The following is a 27890-nucleotide window of genomic DNA, read 5'->3' on the forward strand; positions in this document are numbered from 1 at the left end:
TGTTTTTGTTGGCACGGCTTAATACTGTTGATGCATTTATTTGACACATTTACAAAACTCTCTTTACCTTGAGGTTCATGCGGCGAATCATGGTATTTGGTCCGATAATGTGTGTTCCTTTGGCTGGTGTTAGTCTGGTGGCAAAATAAGCTGTGTTTATGTCTTAATAGTATCCTTTTTGCTGTTCACAGGTAAAAGAAAGAGGGGAGAAAAATATTATTTTGTTCAAAACAAAACGGGACCTACTTTATCCACCTGTCGTACCGAGCCATTATGCCAACAAAAACATGACGTCATTCTGTCTCCAACACACGCCCACGACACGTGGGATGCTGCCATCTTCAAGCCTGAGTTATACTTCGTTGTGTGCAGGTGTCGTGAACCGAAAACGTTGCCTCATCTACAGCACACGCTCAGATCTGCAATTTGGTTTGCCAATGCGACGACACCGGCACACAACCAAGTATAAATTAGCCATTATTACTCCTCCTAACTCCGTCTCTTCTATCCTTACCCCCCCCCCCCCCTCTCACCACCACCCACCCCCACCTCTCTCTCTCCCTCTCCTCTTTCTCCCGCTGCAGGCGACTCCTTGGTATTATCACAAAAAAAGACATCCTGCGTCACATGGCCCAAATGGCCGACAAGGATCCAGAGTCCATCATGTTCAACTGATCCCCTCCTTCATGGACCGTAGGACGGGACGGATCCCCTCCTTCCTGGACCGTGGGACGGGACGGCGGGGAGGAGAGGAGAGCGACGAGGAGGAGGTGGTGCACCTCCTAGATGGCTCCAATCTCTGACATACGGCCCGCCCCTTTCCCCCTCAACTCCCAATAGAATCCTTCACCACTACCGCCAAACACTAAGGTGACCCCGCCCCACAGGCCCCCTCCCCTCCCCCCGGTGGCCATAAGAGGGGGCACTCAAAAGAATAGAGGACGATGAGACAAGAGACTCAATTTATTATCATTTGGCTGCTGAGGACTCGGTGATGTCACAGGTTGAGGTGTGTATATATATATAAATATATATACACACACACACACACACACACACACAGATGGCTACACACATGCACACAGCTATCACACTTTTGTGCAGATGTCACACACCCCAACAAGCATGCTTTTTTGTGTGCTGCTAAAACGCCGTGGCACACAAACACACACACACACACGTCGAGCCCTGCCCTCTTGTCCAGCTTCTGTCGGGTTGCAGTGGACGCTGCCGTGCGCGCACACACACGCATGGCCTGACTCAGGGGTCGAAGGTCAGAATGATCTCCGCTGCGGGGGGGCCGAGGAGGGACCGCCGGACACCTTGAGATGACCATCCAGGCCACCGTCCCTAGATTTAACTCCTCCAACACACACACGCGAGCGCAACCCGCCCGTCCGTCCGTCCCTCCTTCAAACAGCATTGTTTATTACCTGTGAAATGTGTGTATTTGTGTGTGCTTGTGAACGTGCGTTATCGCTATTAGCACCTCTACATTCCGGTCAGGTTGTTGTAACTCTGCCTCACTTCCCCCCCCCCCCCCCCCCCCCCCCCGAGCAAGGCAGACTATTTGAGGTGGCTTTAAAGCGTGCGTGCGAGAGGTGGATATGCACTGTATTTCAAGAACAAAGAAGTTCCCTTTCAGGAGGAATAATTGTGCATTAAAGTCTGTATGAGTTCATTTGTGTGTGTGTGTGTGTGTGTGTGTGTGTGTGTGTGTGGACAGACACCCATCAACCTCCGCTCTGTCCATAGCAAGGGGACATAAAGGGGGGGGGGGGGGGGGTGGGAGAAGGAAAAACTATTTTCAGTTCTTCTGTGTAAAGTTACTCTGTTACAGGATCCACACACACACAAACCACTTTTCCTTTTGTTTTCTTCTATTACTATGCTACTACTTTTAGAGTATTGATCTTGCTATAATCAACTAACTTTTTACAGCTTGACACGAACAATACAAGACTGGAAATCTGCACTTTTCTTTCAATGTCGCGTCGGTTGATGTTTCATGAGGAGGAGGAAGATGATGATGATGCACAGTGGCCGTGTTAACCCCCCCCCCCCCCCCCCCCACCCACCCTCTGGCTGGTGCTGTATCAAGGCGTGTGATAAGTAATGTCCTGTATCTTCAAACGGTACCTTTACTTTTTTTTCTCATTGAATATCCATGTCGTCATCTCCTGTCATCGCAGCGTCCGTGGGAAATGAGTGCGAAGTCCCAGGGTGTCTTACACAGAAAAAAATGGCAGATCTCCAAGCTTGTAGATCTTCTATTTTTGTGTGTGCGACGTGGTGCGCTACCAAGTATATTCATGTGCAAATTATGCTTCTCAAAAGGTTTGTGTGATGAAGGCGATATTGGGATAAAGAATCAACCAATGTGGCGATTCTCTGAACGCCCGGTTCAAAATAACTCACGCTTCTAGCAGGCAGATGCCAAGAGTTTGGCCTTATTGTTTGGGAAAAGACATTAGGAAAAAACAAAAACATGAGGCAATCCATCTGTTACCTCCGCCACATTATGACTCGTTCAAAATGAATTTTGTGAATATTTCTTGTCATTTGATTTAACATCCTTGGAGTAACGGGTGTTCGGGGTTTACTTTACATGGTACAAATTTACTTTGAAATGCTATTATGGGATTCCGTGTATCGTCTGTCTGGCACATGTATCCAATGGTGATGCGATAGAATAAAATCAATGCTAACAATTGTATGCAAATGCTAGTTGATCCGTGTCTTTGGTTAATACACACCATAGGTTAGTGGTTCTCAGAGTGGGGTCTGGGGACCTACCCATGGGGGTCCTTGATGGGATTCCACCCTCACAGCTCTGTAACTCTGTGAGTGGAGCCAAAGGGACCTTTGCAACGGGTCCATTTTGTTCCGTTTGTACACAAGCTTTCTGTGGCCTATTAAATTGCATACCAAACTAGAGGTCCTTGAAATTTAGGTTTGAGAATCCCTGCCATGGGTGTACTGTCCACAAACCCTTGCCTCTGCTTTTCATGGTTGGATGGTGGTAAACGTACGTGGTGGTTATTCCATCACATTGCTTTTAGTCATAGTGGGGTACATAGCTTGAGGAACCGTTCAATGGACAGGTGGTGCCATCTTGGGAGGTTTTCGCTGTTACTTTCCATGGTTGGAGTGACGTCCCGTTCTTCTAGACGCTCTTAATATATTAGACCCATCTAAACCCACTAAGTGTCCTAACAACACATTTGGGCCTGTCATTTGTGTTATGTTCAAATGCAGGAGCAAAAATGAAGCAGCATTCAATCACCCTCTCTACTTGTGAAGTTGTGCGCTTGTCAAAGTGGTCCCCCCAGCCCACGAAGTACGAACCTTGTTCTGTTGTCTCTCTTAATTACATCATGGCCCCTGCATCGCAATTCTCCACCATTTCACGAAACACAGTATTGGCCATTGTTGTGTTGTATCCACGTACTGTATACTAATGATGATGGATGCTTCTGCTATTGACGCAAAGCGTGTACGTATTCCATATGGCGCGTATAGAGGGAATAAAGGACTTTGGAAACGGGTGGAGGATTGGGAGCGCAGAGGCAAACGAGAAACCTGCAGAGTGAGCAAGACACCAGAAATGTATACATGTGAGAGCCATGGAGGGAGGCGTTATTCATTGTCTTCTTTCTTTCTAATGCAGTGACTGTCCTCTGTGTGTTGACAAGCAGAGCCATCGCCTTCGTTAACCGGTTGTGTCGCCTAACATTGTATTTCATACTGATCAATGTTTTTCCCTTTTTTCTTTTCTTTTTTTAATTTATGGGTAGTTATTATAGTTGTACATTATGAAGAATTTTATGTATGATTAAATTGATGGTTTGATTGTACATTAAAAAAGAAAAGTAAAGATAAAATTTTGTTTTAAATTAAAAACACAAATGTTCCAAGTTGCATAGTGTGCGTCTGGATGCTTTCTTTTCTAAGCATGGTAGTAGTGGAGAGTGGAAATATACTTATAACAATAATAATCAAAATCATCAGCTATGATATAAAGTTGTCAATGTACCATTTCATGCAAATTCGTGCATTATAAAAATCTATTTTCACTATATCTCAATGACAACAGTGGCATCCGCTCAGACATCAAAGTCAATGGACGGACTGTGTCTAGATTCAAACACATTGGAGCAATCGCGTCCGATGAAGGATCCAAACAGGAAGTATTTTCCAGAATTTATCAAACAACTGCTGCCCTGGCAAAACTCAAGCTCATATGAAAAGACAAAAACATAAGTCTGGCATCAAAGGTGAGACTATACTGCGTTCACTTGTCATCTCAATCCTTCTCTATGCTTGTGAAACTTGGACTCGGATCAGCCAAGCCATCGGCCCACATGATGACCTTCTCTGACACTGTCATAAAGCATTTACTAAGGTGGTATGGATACATCACCAGATCCTCAGGCCTTGCAAAGACCATCCTGCAAGGCACCGTACAAGGTGGCAGGAGACGAGGGAGACGGAAGAAAAGATGGGAAGATGACATCGGAGAATGGGGCGACTGTGGCTCAGGAGGTAGAGCAGATCGTCCAATGATCCATGGGTCGGTGGTTCGAATCCCGGCTCCTCCTGTCTACATGTCGAAGTGTCCTTGGGCAAGACACTGAACCCCAAATTGCTCCCGGTGTGCTGGTTGGTACCTTGCATCGGTGTATGAATCGGTGAATGTAAAGTGCCTTGGATAAAGGCGCTATATAAATGCACCATTTACCATTTGTGAGGCAATGAGAGCTGCCGAGGATGGAGAGGTGATGGAGAGGTCAACAGATTGTCTGTGGTGCCCCAATGACCCTCCGCCTCTGGGGTTACGGGATATGTGAGGTGAGTGATGATACAGTGTAGATTGAGGTCAATTTGTATCAAATCTGGTCTGTGGCCAAATGAATACCAAACTGGGGGTCTTTGACATTAAAGTTTGAGAATCACTGCTCTACCGACTGAGTCTCCTCTCCAGCTTCTACTCCCGCTGGTCTCTCTGTCTCTCCCCGGAACTGGAAATCAGTGGGAAGGAACAACGGGAATTGGTGAAGAAAGCTATTGGTAAGCAATTATTTTGCATGCAAAAAAACGTTGGCATAATAATTGGTCAAAATGTGATTGTATTGTAATGGCAGCACTTGTATCCACAACAGCATGGTAAATGGTGCATTCTGAATGCACCATTATAAATTAATATAGGCCTTTATCCAAGGCGCTTAAACGCTTAACATAGATTGTGCATTACATTCACCCATTCACACACACATTCATACACTGATGGCAGAGGAAACATGCAAGGCACCAACCTGCTCAACGAGAGCAATTTGGGGTTCAGTGTCTTGCTCAAGGACACTTAAACAAATCAACACTAAACTCTGGGAGCCCAGGTTCAAACTGGGAACCTTGCGGTTCGCGGTTCCCATCCGACCTGAGCCCATGCCACAGTTACACTTTAAAAAATGTTTCATTATGATCCTAGACACATTTGGTTCATTTAATCTAACTGAGACATTTGTCATTGTCAGAGTTATAGGCCCATAAGGGTCCAATTGGTTCCTAACCATCAATCATTTGGCTATAGGGATGCCCTGGAACCCCCTCAAGGATCCCTGGGAGTCTTTGAGAACCACTGCAGTAGAGGAAGGAGGATTAGGTTAAGAATCACAGCACTCCATCTTTAAGGTGATGGCCGGGCACTTGGACCAGCGTGGAGTGGAGTATCAGGGTTTGAATCTACCCTGGGCCTGGTGCATCCACTTTGACCAAGTATCTATAGGCCTACAGCTCCTTCCAAAAAAAAAAAAGTTTTTGGTTTTAATCTTGATGATTAGGCTATGGCATGAATCTGAGCTCATATCAAACCAAAAATCCTATCTCAAAATATTAGAACATTTTACGAGACCACTAAAAGATATATATATATATATTGTTTTGTGGCTTTCGCCTTTATTTTATATTTTTCATAGAGGGACAGACAGTAGGCTGACAGGAAATGGGGGAGAGAGACGTTGGGGTGACATGCAGTAAAGTCCGGATCGGGAGTCATCTGGAGAGACCATCGGGAGACCATCTGAAAAGTATATTAATGTATGCAGCCAACATTTGTTCTGTGCTAGTTATTTGGATTAACATATTCCCCCTATACAGTCTAGAATAGATAAACTATTCATTAAAATAACTTGAAGGTGAATTCCAGTGCATTTTTAAATGTTGAGGGGCATACATAGCAAGCATCCGTGTAAAATATCAACACTAGTGTAGACAATATTATTACATTTCCATGCAAATTAGCTGCCAGCTAAGCTATTTGTGCCATTTGCCAGTTTGAGTTCCCTTGTTTTTATTTTGCCTGGCAGGATAAAATGTGGATTTGCCGGCAAATATCAATACAGATAAATAAATCAATATCATTAAAACGACTCGTGTGATAGAATTCTAAATTAAAAAAAAGCGCTGTAACATAAGAAATGTTATCCGACGAGGATGGGATTCGAACCCACGCGTGCAGAGCACAATGGATTAGCAGTCCATCGCCTTAACCACTCGGCCACCTCGTCCTATGAGAATCACTTCCGAGTCATGTGGGCATATAAACTCGCCTGGCAGCGCTCGCCTCTTTCTAGCCCTACTGCGCCATCTAGTGGCGATGTCAAAGAGTCACGTGGGAATATAAACGGCAGCGCTCGCCTCTCAATTAAATTAAATTCAAATTCAAATGTGCTTTATTGGCATGAGAAAACGTACGTTTACATTGCCAAAGCAGAAGTGGAACAAGACGATCCAAAATAAAACAATGTATTTACAAATAAATATTGGATATAAATAGCAAAATAGGTGTAAACCTAGCCTCTACCACTCTACCACTGCGCCATCTAGTGGTGATGTCAAAGAATGGACGCTCGGTCATACCACACAATGTACTGAATTAAATAAATAGGCTACAACAACAACAACAACAACAGATCAACTGTAGGAATGTAACCATTTATTTGAGTGAAATAATGGTCAAGTTAATATATAGGCCTACAGATGCCACTTTAAAAAATAGTTGAACAAAAAATATATATAGCCTACAACGCTTCTTCAATACTAGAAGAAACGGGGTGAGTTGTCTAGTTGTTACCGAAGATATGACCTGCGAGATGACCTGTTACCCTCTCGGATATGTGAGGAATGAGTTAATTAGGACCACACAGAGCAGGAGATATCATAATGCTACTAAAATAATGAACACACAGAGGTGGAGATAGATTAGAATCGGATGCTTCTAAAACATGACATCTCCCAAGCCGTGGACACTGTGACCTCTAACAGGTCTTAATGAGGAGTCGGACATTGATATCACTGAGACCATTCTGGTGAATCTGTGTTCATGTTTCTAATCAGTGGACCATGTCACAGCTTAAACACAACTCTTCTTTACTTTCAAAACACAGAGTCATAATAACAACGGCAAATTAAGGCTCGCCCCTTGCCTTCACTTTTCGCGGGGGCGAGTTGGCAAAGGGGCGATATGACCTGTTACCTACGGGAATACGACACGTTGTGAGCTTGTAGATCTGATCTTTTCAAATTGGTTTTAAAAGGGTCGCTTCTTTTTTTTTTTAGACCTTGTTGTTGCGTGTTTCTCTCACACAATCTGGCAACACTGAACCCTGCACAGTGCACAGAGGCGCATGCGCAGAGAGGGCTTGCTCCATGTTGTGTTTTGGTTTTGGAGGAGAGATAGATAGACATCCCATTGATAGAAGATAGGATGTATATAATAATTAATAACATTTAAAACATCTGAATGAGGCTTAATTAATGTACTCGTTTCTTTATGATCGGCAGACGACGGACGGCTCGTGACAGCAGCGTTTCCGTAACAAAAAAACAAGTTATGGGGTCACTAGTCAATGTAGTCATCATGTGTCGAATCCCCAGCGTTACAGCTGTTGTCCTACAGTAAACGGTCACCCCCGGGACCCCCCGTGGCTTCACTGGCTCACTGGATCTTTCTTTCTGGAGGAAACAAGGAATGCATCTCTCTAAGAAATGCTCTGTCTTCAAAGTGGTGCTGAGCGCTCTGCTCATAGTGGCGCTCTTACAGCTCATCTACCTGTCCTTCTTGTCCAAGTTTCACGGCAAACAGCAGCGGTATGTGTTTTTTTTTTAATGTTATTATTGTCTGTCTTTACATTTTAATTTAAAGAGGTTCCATTGAGGTCCTGTGACTTCTGTTGTGTATTCAATAAAGGACATTATTATATACCAATATTTTAGACTCTCGTAGATGTATTTATCGATCAATACATCTACATTTTGAGCTAGAATTGAATAGTACACAGGACCTCAATCTGGAAATAAGCCATAGACTTTCTTTGGTTAATCCTTTTAGCATATTTCTTTGCATAAATCTGTACCTCTGTGCTTTTGCAAACTGTTAATATTTAATAAGAATTCAATCAATCCAAAAACAGGTACCGCTATTCGGAGCTGTTCGGCGGCTCCAAGAAGAACCCGGAGAAGAACTCCCGGAAGGAGCGCCTGCGGTACTCGCTGTCCACGGGGGGCGTCTTCGACCACAGCGGGCAGTACCGCGTCTACAAGAACCTGATCAAGAGTGACTACACAGCCAACCACAACCCGGGAGCGGACGTGGCCAACGTGAACGTCCTGGCCCTGGCCACGCACACCACCATCAACAACCTGCACCACCTGGACTCCCTCCTGGAGCGCTGGCAGAACCCGCTCTCCGTGGCCATATTCGCCCATGGGCAGGACGTCGGGTACGCCACCGCGCTGGCCTACGCCCTCAGCGTCTTCTGCCCTCAGGTGCAGGCCCTGGTGGACTTCCACCTGGTCTGCCTGTCGGGCGAGCTGGCCAGCTTCCCCGAGCAGGACCGGGAGCACTTCGAGGGGCTCGAGGACTGCGCGTCAGTGTTCTCCAGGCTCGAGACCAACCACAGGGACACGCACAGGAACTACGCCATCGGCGGGAACGTCTCGTACCCCAACAACCTCCTCCGCAACGTGGCCCGGGGCACCACGGAGTCCTCGTACGTCCTGGTCATCGACATGGACATGGTGCCCAGCGCCGACCTGCATCCGCAGTTCCTGGCCATGATCACGAGGAGCGAGCCGGACAGCAACGAGGTCTTCGTCTTGCCGGCCTTCGAGATCCGCCACGTGCGGAAGATGCCCGCCACAAAGTCCGAGCTCGTTCAGCTGTATCAGGTAGGCGAGGTGCGGCCCTTCTACGAGGAGCTGTGCCCTCGGTGCCATGCCCCCACCAACTACTCCCAGTGGGTCAACAGTCACGCCCGGGGGACGGGGCCCCTGGAGGTGGCGTACACGCTCGCTTGGGTGGACCCCTGGGAGCCCTTCTACATCGGGCCCCGCACCGTCCCCCTGTACGACGAGAGCTTCAAGCAGTATGGCTTCAATCGTATCAGCCAGGTGGGTGGTACAGCTTAAAGTGGCACTCTCCTACTTTAAAGGAGAGGTTGTATGGATCATAGTCTCACGTAGCCAGACAACTATTCCACAATCTCCGAATGCTATATAGAGTCTGGAACTACAGCTACTGAAATACGAGTAAGGAAGCTGCCATTTCCGTTCACGAACATATATTGGAAAATTATATTAGGATAAATTTGCGTGACTGTAAAGACGAAACGGAAGTGGGGAAGATGCTCTACTTCCGCTTTATATTTGACCTATGAATGAGCTTCCGTTGCTCCAGACTGTATGACGGAAGCTTTTGAAAATTGCGAGAGGCAACAGTCTGTCAACGAGAGACTATAACCTAAGTCTCGGATGCTTGCTAAGACTGTTGATGTTAATCTACATTGCTAAATGCTAGATGTGACACTAGTTTGACATAGTCTATGTTCTCCAATGTTCCCAAGTCTCTCTGTTGGTCCCTCTGAGTCTACGCCATCTGTTCACCTGTTCTCTTCTCCTCTTTCCTCCCCCTCTCTTCTTCTCATCTACAGTGTAGAGATGTATATAGTTTGATGGAAAGCAGAGGAGAGTGGAGACAGATGGGAGATGGTGATATAGTGTAGATTCTACACTATATCACCATCTCCCATCTGTCTCCTCTGCTTTCCATCAAACTATATAACTCTATCGCTCTCTCGTCTCTACACTATAGAGCGTCGCTGCCCCGCCCCCTCGAGAGACCCGGAAAATAATTCCCCGTTCATTTTCCTCATAGACTTTTCAAAAAGTATTTATTTAACAAAGCCAACTCGAGTTGTGACAAATCATGACAACAAACACATTTTTTTGGGCCGAACAAATAATTAGAAAGAAGAAAACACATTTTTTGTTGTTTTTCTTTGTAATTATTTGTTTGGTCCAAAATATTGTGTTTGTTGTCATGATTTGTCACAACTCGAGTTGGCTTTGTATGACGCTTAAAAAGTCTTTAAATAAATACTTTTTGAAATGTCTACAGGAAAAAATGCATAGTCATGAAAGGCGACACTCTATACTCCTCTCTTTTGATTTATTCTTAAAGATAATGTTTCTCCTGTTCTCCTGTTACTACCTCCATCCTCCTCCCCAGGCGTGTGAGCTCCACGTGTCCGGGTACAAGTTCTCCGTGCTGAGCTCCGCCTTCGTGGTGCACCGAGGCTTCAAGGTGCAAGGAGAGTTCCACGCGCAGAAGGACGAGGAGAACAAGCGGAACCGTGTCCTGTTCCGTAGCTTCAAAGAGGGTCTGAAGACCAAGTACCCGACCTCCGCCCGGCGCTGCTGAACAGAAGAACCAAGGAGTAGTCAGTCGGTCACCTGTGAAAACTTCCAGCTTTGCCCGGCCGGCCTACACATTTTTGTGGTAGCAGTGAGTCAAAGTATGTAACACCCAGTGTAGCCCATTATTATAAAGCTAATAATAGCTGCCTGCGCCAGCATTTAGGCTTGGAGACCCAATTACATGTCCTCCACTTGAAAGAGAACATACATGTCATTTATTGCTCACTAATTACGCCTGTACTTGTCGCTAAGAAAGTACTTCTTGGTATTTTAGCTGAAATGGTTCAGCTTTGTGGTCACGTTTAGTGTCAACTAGTTTCTCCCAACCAAACCTGATATATAACTCTGGCTTAAAAAACAAAACAAAGCTAATTGTCATTGGTTTTCAGAACTACTAGAAACTGTGGGAATTGAAGCTAATTTGACTAACACACTGTAAGGTCAGTATGCGTGGCAGCCTGGCGGACTAAATCCTAACTGAAGAGCTGACTAACGTACAACCCCTACTTATACTGTGTTCCGTGCGGGTGCACAAATGCACGCTGAAAATAGCAGATCTACAAGCCCACGATGCCTGCTTGTAGATCTGCTATTTACAAGTAAGTATAAATTACTTAGGCTTAACAACACGTCTTTGATGCAAATTTAACGCGAGCAAAACAGAGACATAATGACATTGTGGCATTACTGACAAATCACTGAAGGTAAAAAACAATAAGATCACAGAATTATTAGCTTCATGTTCTATATAATATATGGCTAATTAACTATTTCCTCAGTATTCCAGGAGGCAAACAAAATGACAGAATACTATAATGCCACGTATAGCGATGGGCATTTCCTTAAATCAAATTGTAGTACAGGGCTGATAAGGTCCATGCCTTTACTTACAAGTGTAGTGTGTGTGATTTGCTACTGTAATTACTTTGTACTAGAAGAAAGGCAGTTTACCACATGAAATTAATCCTATGTCACTATTCCGGGCATGTCAGACTCGTAATAGGTGAAATTAGCAAAAATAAGGTCATTCATATATACAAGCTGTTGTATATAATATATGTTGTAGAGCTGCTATTGTCGACAAAGAGATTTGGTATATATGGGGAAAAGGGGGTGAGGGAACCAAGTATGTATACACGGGGGACCCACCCCGGTCAATTAAGTATATAGGCTTTAAGTGGCTTAAGGCCAGTCCTCAACAATGCAACTCCTTGCAACCGTTATCCGCAAATGGGCACCGACCGGTCTGCAAATGGTCAGTCCAGACCTGTGGACTGGGCTTTAAGCGGTAGAGGAGTCTCGGAGGTCACAACTTGGTCGGTCACAACTCAACAACATAACACATAATATGCCCAATGCACAAGACACACTACCTGTCCTGCTCCAGGGACCTTGCTCATTGCTGTTCTCTTTCCAGGATGTTCAGACTATTCTGCTTAAATGCATGACATGTACTGTACTGTACTGTGCGTGTCATAGAGATGTGTGGGGAAACAATTTCCACAAAAAAAACACAGTATTGTGGCAGTTTCAAGGCTCATTCATAGTATGGATTTTCGGTGGTGAGGTGACCACCGAACTACAACATGACGTCACAAGCCGCGGTGAATAGCAAACCACCGCGCCAGCCCTTCTCTCTGTTTTTACTCCCCACCGCTCAACGTTATTTCATCTCCGGTGGTCACCTCACCACCGAAATTCCAGACTATGAATGAGCCTTAACAAGTACTCGACTCATGACAGCTGGTCTAAATCATCCCTGCATGAAGGGTTTGTTAAATATGCTACTGCCCTTTGGCTTTGTGTAATCATCCAGCTGTAAAATAACTTCTGAACTCCAATGGTGGTTTATTTCAACCACACAGCACTCCATAGTTGCCCTTTTTTCTTCTTTCTTTTAATTTCAGTGCCAACGTGTGTGTGCAGTTTGACCACTAGATGGTAGAAGGTTCCCATGCCTACGTTTGGAAATGGCCCGAGGAACCAAGAAAGTGGACACTAAAAAGAGTATCTTGGTTTGCGAGACAATAATATGTTTGGGTGGTTTTTAACTGTGTGAGATGTTAGCGACTACTGTACAATCTGAAAAGCTTGTTCCTGCCACTCGAGCACAGAGAACGATCGAGCACCCTTCGCAAACAAGCGAGCCGTGTGTCACCCTAAAGCCCGATTCATACATTGTCACACGGCGACTAAAATAGCTGACCTACAAGCTCACAATGCCTTGCGAACGCAATGCGCCGTGAGCTTGTAGGTCAGCTATTGTCGGTGCTAACCGCAGCATAGGTTAGACGTAACACTTTGCCTAAGGTATGACAGATTTAGGTACTAGCACACTGACTGGGGCACATCAGTATCTTATGAATTATTTTGTAAGCCGCACGACAAAGACTGACGTTGCCCCTTCCATGCCATTGTTCTGTTCTGAATGCACTACAAGGTGAAGCTCACCTTTATTAAAGATTGAACCTTAAATTCCCTTAATTTAAGGTTGTCCCTTAATTTCCACCCTGCCAGTGTATGCCAAGTTCAAGTGTATGCCAAGTTTTAAGTATTTATTTGACTCCCCTGACTACTATATACAGTATATTTATTTTTTATTACGTTTGCTTTGAGGTGTCAAGTGTTAAAATTACAAATTCCTTTTCTCTTCTTTCTTTCTTTTTGAGAGAGAGTTGTGAAAAGTAAGCATTGTGTTTATACGGTATTGCTATTGTATTTATAATATTGTGAACAAAATACTTTTTGCTTGAACTAAATGAGTGATAGTTGTTGACCATTGAGAGTAACATTGTAGCGCACTATTCTATTTGTTTAATCTGAATTTTAATTTAGATTTCACAAATCCAAAATTTCACTGATTGTTTTTAAAATCCACTTAGATTCGTGTCATTGGTGTGATGTCTTTTTTGAGGTGCTTAGTTGAAAATTTGAGAATGCATTCTTTTCTTTTGTTTAAAACTTTCTTTCCGTAGACAGAAGATGATGTTTGAATTTCTATTAAACCTACAGTGTTTTTGATTCCTGACTACTCCCAAATAATCCTGTACTCGTTGGTGTCGGGTGTAAACCTTGTATGTAAAAAAACTAAACAAAAAAAACTAAACTCTTCCTTTTTATATATATATATATAAAAAAAAACAAAAAAAACCAATGCAACATGTTAACGTAGTAGTCTTAGTAGGGCATTAGTTTACGAAACAAACATTAAAAGCTGGATATTGTAGTGATACAATGTTTTTGCCTGACAGCAACGATTTGTACTTCTACAATATGTATGTTGAGCATGAATACATCCAAATATACTGTTGTCATTACAGTTGTTACAGTAACATCACCCTCAGCCACCCCTTTGTCATCTACAGTAAGTAATACTATATGTGCACCAATCAATAAAATGCATCAGAGTGCATTATAAGGACACACAAAGGTCACACTCTTTATGTATAGTACAGCAGTGGTTCTCAAAATGGGGTCTGGGGACCCCCAGGGGTCCTTGAGGGAGTTCCAAGGGGGTCCCTGGCTAAAAGATAGTTAGGAACCAAATGGACCCTTAAAAGGTCTAACTCAGAGTGTACGGGTCCGTTTGGACTCTCAGAGTTAAATTAACATTGATGGATAGAAATGTCATTAAAGGTGGGTCGGTCAAACTGGGGGTCCTTGAAATTAAAATAGTTGAGAATCACTGCTAGAGCTTCTCTTATGGCATATCTTTTTTAATTGGGGGTCCGTCGTGTGTCAAGTGTCAATTTGGAGGTCCCTGACACGAAGAAATTTAAGAACCGGATGCAAGTATCTCTCAATTCCAATACACAATGGACTCAAGCCTAGAATGACTTCCAATGGAAAACAAACTCATTATGCTTTTTTTAGTTTACTCCCAAGTATGAAATGTTATACTTTACATTGCCCAGCAGAGGTCTCTATACAACATTAGTCAGGGATCCCCTTCATTTTCAGATTTTTAACAGTACAACTTTGTACTGCAGTAGCTATTGTCAAGCAAATGGAGTAGAATAGCTGAATCTGATGTCTGATGTGAGATATAAGTGTAAGAAGTCAGAGGGGGGGGGGGGGGGGATATTGTGAATATTAGAGGAAAAAGTCTTAAAATGTCAGGCAGTCATGGTGAAAGTTGAGTTTAATATTGTTTTTAAATGGTTTGTCTTATCAGTTTGGTGTTTGACTTAGTTTGCATAAGAGTGTAGTTCAAATTTTAGTTAAAGTTGTAGTTAGTTTAACTTTTTCGGGTATTATGAGGGAAAGAATGCATGACATCCAATATGATTTACAAAAACATGTTGGCATTAAATGTTTATTAAAATGAAGTTTTAATTTTGCACTGCTCATTGTAGTTTTCACTACAGTGTTTTATTTTAATTTCAGATAATGAAATGAACCCCTCCATGCACTGCTAGCCATGTTGTGTGCAGAGAATGTCCACTTGTGCCATGATGCTCCACCTGATATCTTCGTTCAACCGACATTCCCCCAGCTGGGTTATTGTGAGACTAAAACTATTAACCCATTTAGGCCTTTAAGAAATGTCTTCAAAATCCTGACAGTTTTCTGAAAAACCTTATGTTTCTGTATCAGTGGTGCTCAATATTTCATGTCAAGGACCCCAATAATTATATGTAATATGCCTCCGCCCCCCATCTGGAAATATGTTGTTCCAGGGTGGGACCTCCCCAGAAGCAAAGATTTGAGTTAAAATGTTCACTCTCTAATAATATATATATTCAAAGATTTGAGGCACATTTTCATGATTTTTCTAAAATAGCAGACCTACAGACCTATAGTTTATAGTCCCCGATTATAACACGACTTAGGATATTTCTATTGGTCTTATATTCAGGCCAAAAGGGTAACTAGGCTTTACCTTGAAAATAGTACTAATACATGTTGCATGATGATGTTGCTCATTAAGAAGCCCAAGTGATTGTATTAAGCAAGCATGTACTAACTACAGTTTATTGTCAAAGATCTTTTTAAATTGTGACAGACGTCAGAACAAATGGCATTTGTATTCTGCAACTGTATAGGTAATATTCAGAGTCGTATAAAACGTCTTTGTACACATGGAATTGAATCTGGATTTAAATTAATCGTTTCAGAATAATAACATTTAACACATAATTCCGTATTATACTTCCATAACCATTTAGCATCACTTAGCTCTTTGACGGGCCACAGTACTGAATTACAACAATCGTAAAACCCCAATTCCGTTGTCTAGAAAGAAGTTCTCTGGTTCTGTTCGGACCTTAAAACAGTGGTTCTCAAAGTGGGGACCCGGCTAAATGACGGATGACGGCTAAGAAACCATCAACCCTTACAGGTCTGTAACTCAGAGAGTGCACAAATGGGACCAAATGGGCCCTCAATTTGGTTCCATTTGTTCCATTCTCTGACTCATGGGGGTCCATATGGCCTGATGCTGTTGGATATAGTTAGTAGTAATTGAATTGCACTGTTAATAGCACTTTAAAAAGACAATAGGACAATGACCATTCGTGTCATCCCTAATCAGTGGGATTGGGCCCATCTGTGAGAGCTTATAGGCAGGAAGTGACACATTGCATTCAGATTTGATTTGTTTGAACTTGATGCCGACATTGTTCCACGTCCCTTTTCCCACTGTTTTCTGATATTGTTAAACCGTATAGGAAATCAAATTGATTTTAATTGCAAGTAATAAGTTGTCCCCGTCGAATGGTATTCACAGATGCACACACAGATGCACACTAAACTGGTTGGATCCTTTGAAATGAACAAACTTTGAGAAGCGCTGCCCTTACAAGAGTTCTTATCTGATCCCTCCCCCAAGTTTGTCCAGCACAGAGAGGCCCTTCTCCAGGTAGTCGGCTCGGCTCAGCCAGAAGGAGTCCTTGTCCTTCATGATGTTGGCCAGCACCGCCCCGCCCAGGAACACCATGTGTTTACGCCTCGGAGGGTCCTCGATGCGGATCTTGAACTTCTACACACAGGACAAGAGAACAGAGGTGCAAGATGTAAGCAATGTAACGTTTGGGAACCATGCACTACTACTGTGTTGATTTTGTCGACTGATACTATGACAAAAGATGTTCGTCGACTACCTTTGTTTCACTGACAAACTAAATGGAAACTAAGTCTAAATATATTGACAATTTCGTAAAATTTCAAATGTTAGGAAGGGACTAGTGGACAAGAGATCCAGTATACTGTAAGTCATTTTACACTTATGCTCACTCACAACGCGTCGATCTACAAGCTTGCAACACGTTGCAGCGTGACGCGTTGTGAGCTTGTAGATCGCTGTGTCATTACGACAGCATCAAGGCCTGCCAAAATACATTTTAGTCGACTGAATCAATTGTAGATTTAGTCGACTAAAATCTTATGATATTTAGTCGACTAAAAGACGGAAGACTAACTAACATTCCAGGTGACTAAAATGTGACTAAAACTAAAATCAAAATTTGCTGTCAAAATCAACACTGCTGCTGTAAAGGACACAAACAAATAAAAATATGTCTTACTGATAGCTTCTGAGCGTCTCCATCCAGCACCCTCTCCAGGTACAGCTGTTTGATTTCCCTCTCCAGTCGGGAGGGCAGGCCTGGGTACATGGTGCTGCCCCCGGACAGCACAATATGCTTATAGAAGTCTGCCCTGCACATAATACAGTAGGACACAAACACAGGATGCTAAGAAAGGGGGAGGCCTATGGCATTTTGGTGGACCTTGAAATGGAAAGGTTTTGGAAAGGACACCATGGTTTAGAAAAGTGTCTCTCAAACATATAATAATAATAATAATAATATCAAGGATTATTATTATGAATTTGATTTGTGTTGTTAAAATGTTCCCAAAATACCAAAAAGTGGTGTTAGCCTCTCCTATGCCCAGCCTTGTGTGTCTGCGTGTACCCCCACACAGTTTAAGCCCTTAATTTATTTACAGGGTGCAATTAAAAACCTTTTACTTGCACTATGTAAATAAATTAAGGGCTTAAACTGTCTCCAGTTCCTTCCTTCCTCCTGCTACCTGTCCTGCCTCCCTTTTGCCTTTTACAAGCTTTTGCCTTTTTGCCTTTTACAAGCTCATAGCACGGCACTCTGTGCCACGCTATGAGCTTGTAGATCTGCTATTTTTCAACAGCTAAAGTATAAAATAATGGTTACTTAAAAATCTAAAGCGACACAGATGCGTTAAGAAGAACGCAGTACAATTCTAGAATCCTGCTACAGCGGTTAACGGAGAACCCTAAGCTGAATGCTTGATATTCCTGTCATGTTATTTATTGTACACGGGTACATTTTAGTATGCACATGTAGCGGTAGGTAGTGTGTGGTCAGTGCGGCACACTAACTAACTGCGCGGTGTGTGTCTCTGACCTGAGGTCAATGTCGGCGGCCTGGATGGTGTTGAAGAGCAGCTCGGCCACCCCTGCTCCCTCCACGTTGATGAGGTGTGGCTGGAAGAGCGCCTCGGGGGCACCGAACCTCTCGCCTCCCACCATCACCTGCCGGCCGTCGGGGAGCTGCAAACACAAAAAGTTGTTGACTCACTGGGAGCCACTGCCACCCCTAGAGGATGTACAGTACACTTGCTGTGGTTCTCAAACTTTTTCATGTCAGGGACCCCCCAAATCGACATTTATTAGCCTGCGGACGGATAATGTTTTGTCCCTGGCACAACAACATCTTCAGATGGGGGGCCATATACATATCAATTTGGGGGGTCCTACTTGACACGAAAACGTTAGCTACCATGTATGACTCGACCAGAACGGTGGTCTTGGTCGGTGGCCAGCCGCTGCTCCTACCATATATGACTCGACCAGAACGGTGGTCTCGGTGGCTAGGCGCTGCTCCTGCTCGATGTTGTATCCCACGTAGCACAGCTTCTCCTTCAGCATCCGCACCGTCTCAAAGTCAGCCGAGTGGTTGAAGGCGTAACCTCTCAGCAGCAGCAGCTGATGGAACCAAGGACAACAAGAGAGAGGTTCAAGGGATAGCTCTACACTCTGGGGTAGCCCAGGTTCGAACTGGCAATCTTGCGGTTACGGTTACCATCCAGCCACTCTATCCCTGACCCACCGTCAACTTTCTCAAACTGGGGTTTGAGAAAGTCAGACGTCCACGCATGTCTTATTACGCCTAACATGCTAAAAGCATTTCTGTCTGCAGTTCATTCATAAAACAAATCAAAAAATCAAATATCCTCGTTCAAATTCAAGAGGCCCTCGATTTGACAACGTCCCCGGCATGTTCTCACCTTGATGAGGTAGCGCGTGATGTCACGTCCTGCTATGTCCAGCCTGCGTGTGAGGTGGGGCAGAGAGAAGCCCTCGTAGACGGGACAGATGTGGGTCACTCCGTCCCCAGAGTCCACCACCACGCCCGTCAGTAAGCCTGTACAATACACACCAATGACACCATCCATTCCCAGAGGATCAACACTACACAGGCCTCATCTCTGTCCAGTGAAAACCTCATATGAAGCAGGTTATATAAATTATCTGAAACCCTTTACTTGTACTTTTTGTTGTAAAATGTTCTTCTCTCCTACCTTGATCCCCCCCTCTCTCTTCTTCCTTTTCGTGTACTTCTTGAAAAAAATGACACGATGGGAACTACGCACAAAAATGAATTTCACCCACTTTTTTTTACTTTGAAGTTGATTCTGATTCTGATGTCCAAAACTGTTACTTTTCAGGATTGAAATTCAAAAGTAGCAGATCTGCAAGCGTGAAACGTGTTTCAAGCTTGCGGATCTGCTACTTTAGATGCTTTTGTGTGACGCTGTAATATAATCAAGTAGTAGGGTATTCAATTATGAAAAAACAGAGATAAGTATAGTTTCTGCCGATAACTGACAGCAATGACTCATCAAGTGATGCATTAGCCTTGCGTAGCCAGCCTTCATCTGCCTTTGCAATGCATATTGCCACAGGCAGATTAAGTCTGGCCCCTCTCAATTAGCCCTTCACTAAATCCCACTCCAAAAAGCAATTGTCCAATGCCAATCCAAATAGTTTAGCAACGGTTGCTATGCAGGTCAAGCTTTCTCCCGCTGCTACGTGCCTATTGGACAAGGATGGGTTGGGGAGGGACTTAGTGAAGGGATAATTGTGGGAGTACTTCATGGCCGAGGTGGTGACGAGCCAACCACATTCGTCTGGAACAAGGCTATAACCAACCAGGGCCCAGTAGGCAAATATGGGGCGGGGCATTGCAGGGGGAAAAAATTGAATACTGAGAGGGACGAGACTAATATCCACGCAGTGATATTAGTATCGCTAGGCCAGGCTAGTGATGTATAGGCATGTCACAATTATTGACATGCCTTGACATACTTAAAGGGTTATTCGGGTCAACTCTTCATCGTCAACTAATCATTTCATGAGCATGTCATCGTCATGGATGTGGAGAGCTTACCCTGAGCATACAGAGTGAGGACTGCCTGAATGGCCACGTAGATGCCATGGAACTCGTAGGTCTCAAACATGACCTCTGTAATCTTCTCACGGTTCTTGATGGGGTTCATGGGCGGCTCAGTCAGCAACACCTGCAAGAGGAAAGCATGAATGACCATAGCGGTGATTCTACAAATGTGACCAGATTTGACTGAGAGCCTGCCGTCGCACAAATTCCAGCTTTTCACCAGAGGAGAAAAACTTTTTTAGTTTGAGTTTTTTCCAAAATGAGTTAATAGCACAGGCAGACCAGTGGTGTTTCCAGGAATTACATTCCAGGAAAGATGTGTTAATTGTCGACCCCGCCGCGCACAATCGTAGCACTAAAGGTTTTCAAAGAGATATTCCTGCCAGACGAGTAGGATACAAAGGCTGAAAGGCATGCATTTACATTCCAATGGGTGATTGAGGGTCGCGCTCTACCGCAACGGCCAATCAGCTGTTCACTAATAGTTCTCAGGTTTAGTTTTTGCCCTCTCTTTCTCATTGTATGGATTTTGGCCAGGCAGAAAATGGATTTGGACAGGCCTGCCCTCGCCTTATTGTAGATACGTCTCTGAGGCAGACTCTTCACATAGTAGAGCATGTCTGAAATAAGTGTCAGAGCTGAAATCGACATGCAAATATGAAATGAATGCTTAAACATGTAGCTAGGTGTAATGTTAGAGACCACAGAAGTGAACCTTTCAAGAAAAAACGAAAATTCAAAGACATCCAATGGCAGTCCCTCAGTCAAAGTTGGTCACAAATGTGTGCTCCAGAGACCCTCAGGGTTCCTTGATCGGGTTCCAAATGGACCCTAGCATGACTTTGAGAGTGTACAAATCCATTTGGTTCCATTTGTTCATTCTCAGAGTTACTGGGGTCCTTAATTAAAAGGTTCGAGAACCATTGACTATGGTAACATTATGTTTTATTCAGTTTATTTTTAATGTTTATTTGTTCATTTGGAACGGATCTGCATTAGTTGTCGCCTGAACGGCAACTAGTCTTCCTGGGTACGTCCAAGACAACAATATTCATTAACCATTCATATACAAACAAAAAAAACCCCCATCAAAAGTGCTTTGCGTCTCTTTGCCTACTATTTATTGTATTTATATATTTAATTTATTCATCACACTCCCAGTCTTTAGCGTACCTTGCATTCTGGCGGGTTGATGTCCAGGCGCTCGGGGCCAAAGGTGTAGTCCCAGAGGTGGAGCATGTCCTCCCAGCTGCGGACCATGCCGTTGTCCATGGGGTAGGACACCTCCAGGAAGGACCGGCACTCACTGGCTTCATCCCCCACCATCAGGTCCTGCATGGAGGAGAGCACGTTATCATAACTACACTGGCTTCAACCCCCACCATCAGGTCCTGCATGGAGGAGAGCACGTTATCATAACTACACTGGCTTCAACCCCCACCATCAGGTCCTGCATGGAGGAGAGCACGTTATCATGACTATACTGGCTTCATCCCCCACCATCAGGTCCTGCATGGAGGAGAGCACGTTATCATAACTACACTGGCTTCATCCCCCACCATCAGGTCCTGCATGGAGGAGAGCACGTTATCATGACTACACTGGCTTCATCCCCCACCATCAGGTCCTGCATGGAGGAGAGCACGTTATCATAACTATACTGGCTTCATCCCCCACCATCAGGTCCTGCATGGAGGAGAGCACGTTATCATGACTATACTGGCTTCATCCCCCACCATCAGGTCCTGCATGGAGGAGAGCAAAGCTTCATTCATAACTTATCATAACTACTCTGGGCGGCAGTGGATCAGGGGTAGAGTAGCCTGGGGTCCACCTATGCTTTCTATGGCATAGGCAGCTCCCGGCAGGACCCGCCTGACGCAGCTGCGCGACATGAGACTAATTAATTAGAGCGACAGAGAGAGAGGAGTGTGTGTGTACGTGTGTGCGTCAATTCAAAGGTGCAGACGATCAGAAATCAGCAGAGAGTGACTGACGTTTGCGCTACTCTATGCCGTATTGAAGTGGACTCGGACCCAGACTTTTCTTTCCTCCCTGGAAATAAAAACGTCTGGGTTTCTGAGGCTAGCGGTAGAGTGGTTCCCAGTTCGAACCCGGGCTCCCTACTCCATAGCACCACGGTGTCGCTTGCCAACCACAACCGATTTACAAGCTAATGACGCATAATGCACACTGCACTGCTGAGTGAATACTTCTGCATACTGTCAGCAGAGGTAACATTTACAACCAAAGGAGGGTGATATCATTCATACATTTCTTTCACCACCTAAAGTGGCTTCTATAGGTTTAATCAGCAAAGTTGAGAAATGTATTTATTTTTCATCATATGAATTTGTTTACAACCAAAAATCTACTAGGTAACATAAGACGTCACAACGCATTGTGAACCTCTAGATCTGCTATTTTCACTGAATACTCAGAAAAGGGCACGTGGTGAGGGGTTAATAATGTTTAATATTTATTTAGCGGTTGCAATAATTCCCAGTAGCTCCCGTTAACCCGCCATGCCATCCCTGTCTGCCCCGTAAAGCAGTGGTTCCCAAACTTTTTCATGTCAAGGACCCCTAAATTGACACTAATTATCCCACGGACCCCCATTTGAAAAGATATGCCAGGGATCCCCATAAGAGAAGATTTGTATGTCTCTAGCAGTGATTCTCAACCAGTTTAATTTCAAGGACCCCCAGTTTGACATGCATTAGTCCCCCATACGAACCCCCATTTAATGGCATTTCTATCTCTGGGACTCCAATGTATATTGTAAAATTAATGTTAATTTATTCCATTTGTACACTCTCAGAGTTACAGACCCATAAGGGTCAATTTGGTTCCAAACTATCATTTAGCTGGGGACCCCCTGGAACTCCCTCAAGGACCTCAAGGTCCCCGGACCCCACTTTGAGAACCACTGCCTTTACGGCAGTGGTTCTGTGGACCTGTGCTGCTCTGTCCTGCGTGGTTTACGTGGGCGAGAGGTCGGGGGATGACCAGGGTGACCTCAGTCTGTGTGACTGAGCACTGATCTGGGATCACTGGTCAGGTCATCTGATTAACAAAACTTAACTCTGTCTTAGGAGGCCAACAGGTGCCAAAGCAACGCTCTGCTTCTCTGAGACACTTTAACTTATACAAGCTCATAAGGTGTGACAGATCAGGTGCTAGGTCACTGGGGGAACAGGATTTAAGTGGTTGGCTTTTGTATTCGATACGTGTCGTGTAGTACACGTATAACGACTGAAACAAGTACCTATCCAATTGTAACTCACCTCATGGTTTATATAATTGCTATAGGGATGTTCCGATCACGTTTCTTTTGATTCCGATCAGATTCCGATCATTTGATTTTGAGTATCTGCCGATACCGATTTTTCCCGCTCCGATATTTATATTTTTATGATTCAAAAATGTATTGCTTTTTCAATTTAGTTTCACAAACAATTAAGACAACAAACGAAACAAAACTAGACAAGAAAATAATAAATACATTACACAACGAAATCTTTACAGAAAAGATAAAACAATACAGACAATACAATACAATACAATAAAATAATAATAAAACAAATTAATAATAAAAAAAGGGAAAAAGAAATGCCATTACACCTGGGTAATATCAATTTACACTTTCACGGAAAACAAGAAAGAAAAACAGACGTTGCGCTCGCACAACAATGGGATTGACAGCAATATGCATTATGTATCCTCCCCATTTCCGTATATATTTGTCCAGTCTGTCGGAACTCCTATATGCCATTTCTTCGTATGCTGCGACCTTGCCTAACTCCACAAACCAGTCATGAAACGAGGGACTCCCTGACGCTTTCCAACCCCTCATTAGCACCTGTCTACCAATCATGATAGCCGTGAGGATGAAATCTACATAATCGCAGTGAGCAACCTGCTTTGGGTCACCCAGTATGTAAAGCCTAGGGCAGAAGGGAAAATCAACCGTTGTCATTTCTAAGATACAATTATGAATTTGTTTCCAATAACTCTCAATTACAGGACAGTTCCACAAAGCGTGAACCAGGGTGCCCACCGAAGATGGATCCTTGCACTTCCAGCACTCAGCTGTGTCCTTAAGACCCAGTCTGTGCAACCGTGAGGGTGTCCAATGGAAGCGGCTGAGAATTTTAAATTGAATCAATTTGATTCTAGTATCTTTAGACATTTTTGTTGAATTTCTGCAGATTTCATCCCACTCCTCCTCTTCAATACCACACAGTTTTTGACACGCCAGGTACCCTGGCGTTTTCAATGAAGATGTTAGAATAGTAAAATGAGGCCTCGTGACCTGTACCAAACACCATGGTGATGCCATGCAACAACTCAGAATGCTGAGGCGGAGTTCTGGGTGAACCAAATATTCCACATAGTAAGTGCCTTAATTGCAAGTATTGCCAGCCCAGAATGTAGATCTGGGAAGGTCAAATTCTGTAACAAGGTCATCAAACGATTTTAAAGTCTCTTCTTTGTATAAGTGGCCCAAAGTAAGAATTCCCTTATCCCTTCCATACACATGGAGCTTTATTAATATGCAATTTAGGATTCCGCCAAATACTTGATTCTGAGCTGAGGTATGGGTTTGTTTTGAAAATTCCGATATTTATATTTTTATAGAACATATCACAATAGTCCAATATCCAAAATCACAGACAATATCCAGTCTAATATCATGATATGGATATAATATTGATACTAGGGATGTCCCGATCCGATTCCGATCACTTGAAAATGATGTGATCAGCCCCGACTTTCGATCACGTGGTCGGATCGGGACAACACTAACAAATTGCTGATTGTTTTTATTTTATTTGTACACACATTCCATGTAGCCCCTTCACATTTGCTTTTGATTACAAATAAAATGTGTTATGTGGTGGCTCTGAAATAGGCTAGCCGTCAAACTAGGATCTGTTTGTCTGTGTGTCTGACCTGCACGTGCACACGTACCACTAATACCTCACTAAATGTGTTTTCACACATGCACTATACTTAAATACTATACTATAAATATTTACTTTAATGTATGATAATGGTGGTCACTGCATGCTCAAGTGGGTTCGGAACTTCGGATTGCCCAGTTTTGGACAGGACAACGTCGTATATGAGAATATGGCGTTTGAGAATATAAGGTTTTTGAGTGGTGCAACCACTCCTACAACCAGCAATGTCCGTGACGTTCATTGAGTGGTTCAACCACTCCTACAACCAGCAATGTCCGTGACGTTCACCTATGTATGTGACGTTAACCCATGCACCTATGTATGTGTGAGCACCAGTATGAGTACCAGTAGGGGCGCTGTTGTGCCATGCAGAAACAGGGAGAGAGAGACAGTGCTGACAGACTGTTGCCTGCTAATGAGAGAGAGAGAGAGAGAGAGAGAGAGAGAGAGAGAGAAGGGGTGGGGGAGAGAGAGAGAGGGGAGTTGCACCACTCGGTTCACACGGGTGTGATTTTTAAAATAGTAAAAAAAAAAAAAAAGGCAAATTAGTTTAGGGATAAGGGGCAAGATATAGCCCACAGACTTCATAATGTTACTGGCCATAGGGTGCAAATTTCAAATTGTTACTACAAATACTAACATTGAGTGACTGCAGTCGATCTCTTCCAGAGGTGAAATGTCCCTTTAGCAAGTCAAACTGCACATATACAAGTGGTTCAAGCAGTGTGTGAAGAACATTACGACGTCTGTCTGAATCCTCTGCAGTGGCCTCACCTTTATCTCGATGTTGCCCACTTTGGTGGTGGATCGTATGATGGGCCGACCCACCATAGCAGGGAATATGTGCTCTGGGAAGTTGGAGCCAGCAAAGCCACACTTGACAAACTGTGGATGAAATAAGAGGAAATGTGAGAGGTAGGCTACAGGCAAAGTTCAAGTTGGAAGCTTTTTTTTGCTCTTCACTTCTCTCAAATAATTTCAGTTCCTATTTCTTGATAGCGTGCTGTCACAACAGTCACAGTACAAAACGGTTCGCAAATTGTATTACCAGTAGGCCTATATTATATCTCCACTTTGTGATGCTTTGCAATTGCCAATGACTGGTTTTCTTTTTCCATTTATTGTAATATTACAGCATTTCATGTGCAGAGAAAATGTGTGAAATATGATTTTGGAAAAAAAAGGTTTCTGGGAAAACTCGCTGCAGCATTGTTTGACACATGATTTGGATTATTATTGAATTGTAGCAGTTTGACATCCATGCATGGCTATTCTCTGGATTGTCTCAACTTGTCTATTTGTATTTGCCCATGAGAGTAGACACATTCCATAGCCTGAGGGTTTATTGCAATGCATTCCAGTGTGCGTCTACAATCTGTAGCCTATACTAAATGTTTCTGATGTTTGTGGATTACAGTAGACAGCTGGTCTGATTGAATGGTAGGCATATGCTATAGTACAGTAAGTACACTAAAGTAACTTGAATGATACAGTGCCTATAATGGAATATCAAGAGGTTTATGGTGGAGCCTGACACCTGGAATCTCTTTCTTCCTGTTTCTCGGCCAATGGGGGCTCACTTCCAAACATCACAACCATGTATGGCAGTGTGTGCAGGTAGGAGTTGTTGGACGAATGACAACAAGTCCAGACAGATGTGGTGGTGGAATCACTTCTATCCACTGTGTGCAACTGTCTAATACTGTACACGCCCTGCCTGTCTGCAACTTCGCCACACGTCCAAAGTAGACAGTTATGACAAAAATGGTCCAGTAGGCAAAGGGTTTTGTCTTAAATTAAGCATTTGACACAAGAAATATAACATGCATTTAATAAATAATAGTTTTCTATTAGGAAAGGCAAGTTATCGCATGAATGCAAAAAAAAACATTGTTTACAGTTTCTGTACATGGTTATTCATAAAATAGAACATAATCCACTGTAGAAATGACAATGCCTGCTGCAAGATAATGTAGCCTATAACTATTCTGTATTGCCAGAGCTGTCAGTTTTAACTACAACCAAAGTTTCAACTTCAAAACGGATTATTATGATGAATTCAACGTTACCCCAGTGCCATTGTCACAGACCACCACCTTCCTTCCCTCGCTGTCCATGTTCAGTGTTATTATTCCCTCCCGTCAGGAGGAGAGGAACACCCGTCCTGGCTGCAGCTGCTATATTAATATGAAGTGTGAAAAGTGTTCAATATTACATACATATTGAGCAGAATCCTCGCTCGCTGTAATGGGCGGTGGGAGGGAAGGAAGGAGGGAGTGGGACGTACCGACGAGGAATTCAAGGAAGGGCCTAATGCAGGTATACAGCACTAACAGCAGCACCCCTGCATGTCATGATGAACGCTTCGTTTGTTTAGGTCAAAAATAATAACTCCGACGTTATTGTCGCTTGCCGAAAATATTTTATTGCAAGCGACAAAATTAATTCGTGCAAGCAATGGAATGGTAGTTTGCACACCTGGTAGAGCAGAGTAGAGTTTGTAGTAGTTCTGGTCCAGTATAACTGGCATTAGAGGAGCTAAGTTTGTTTGTAGCATATTCAACGCAAGTTGGGGATAATATAGGTATAGCCCTACAAGCAGAAGCCAATGCTACTGAAGTTTCTGACATTTTTTAGACACAGATAGCATGGGGTCCTGTTCCAGCTCTACCCTGCCACCCGGTACGCGGCCATAAATAAAACATAAACACCGTGGATAACGCCTGTCTGCGCT

At 43.7% G+C, this 27890-nt stretch overlaps 3 protein-coding genes across 8 annotated transcripts in view; 2 read left to right on the plus strand and 1 right to left on the minus strand.

Annotated features, from left to right (window-relative positions):
* Window positions 1–3921, plus strand: part of clcn3 (chloride channel 3) — a 69147-nt gene extending 65226 nt beyond the window's left edge. For 3 of the 6 annotated variants that reach the window (XM_083789073.1, XM_083789071.1, XM_083789072.1), the window contains one exon: window positions 585–3921. In XM_083789073.1, coding sequence (XP_083645199.1) covers window positions 585–803 — 219 coding nt within the window. In that variant the 3' untranslated portion in view covers window positions 804–3921. The remainder of the gene's footprint in view (window positions 1–584) is intronic. The other 3 variants (XM_083789074.1, XM_083789076.1, XM_083789075.1) reach the window with 2 other exon arrangements.
* Window positions 3922–7721: 3800 nt separating this feature from the next.
* On the plus strand, window positions 7722–12945 carry b4gat1 (beta-1,4-glucuronyltransferase 1). The gene is made up of 3 exons (XM_083788572.1): window positions 7722–8148; window positions 8472–9450; window positions 10568–12945. The coding sequence occupies exons 1-3, from the start codon at window positions 8030–8032 to the stop codon at window positions 10757–10759; spliced, it is 1290 nt and encodes a 429-aa protein (XP_083644698.1). The 5' UTR covers window positions 7722–8029; the 3' UTR covers window positions 10760–12945.
* A 2767-nt stretch (window positions 12946–15712) lies between these two features.
* LOC310875496 (actin-related protein 2) lies at window positions 15713–27398 on the minus strand. Its single transcript, XM_083788752.1, has 9 exons — window positions 27226–27398; window positions 25931–26041; window positions 21363–21521; window positions 20184–20313; window positions 19021–19157; window positions 18569–18718; window positions 18138–18283; window positions 17280–17412; window positions 15713–16735 (listed from the first exon to the last, which is right to left on the minus strand). Exons 1-9 carry the CDS (start codon window positions 27271–27273, stop codon window positions 16565–16567), a joined length of 1185 nt encoding a protein of 394 aa, XP_083644878.1. The 5' UTR covers window positions 27274–27398; the 3' UTR covers window positions 15713–16564.
* Window positions 27399–27890: the final 492 nt, after the last annotated feature.

The sequence above is a fragment of the Protomyctophum parallelum genome (assembly GCF_964188405.1).
Source record: "Protomyctophum parallelum genome assembly, chromosome: 18".
Classification (NCBI taxonomy): domain Eukaryota; kingdom Metazoa; phylum Chordata; class Actinopteri; order Myctophiformes; family Myctophidae; genus Protomyctophum; species Protomyctophum parallelum.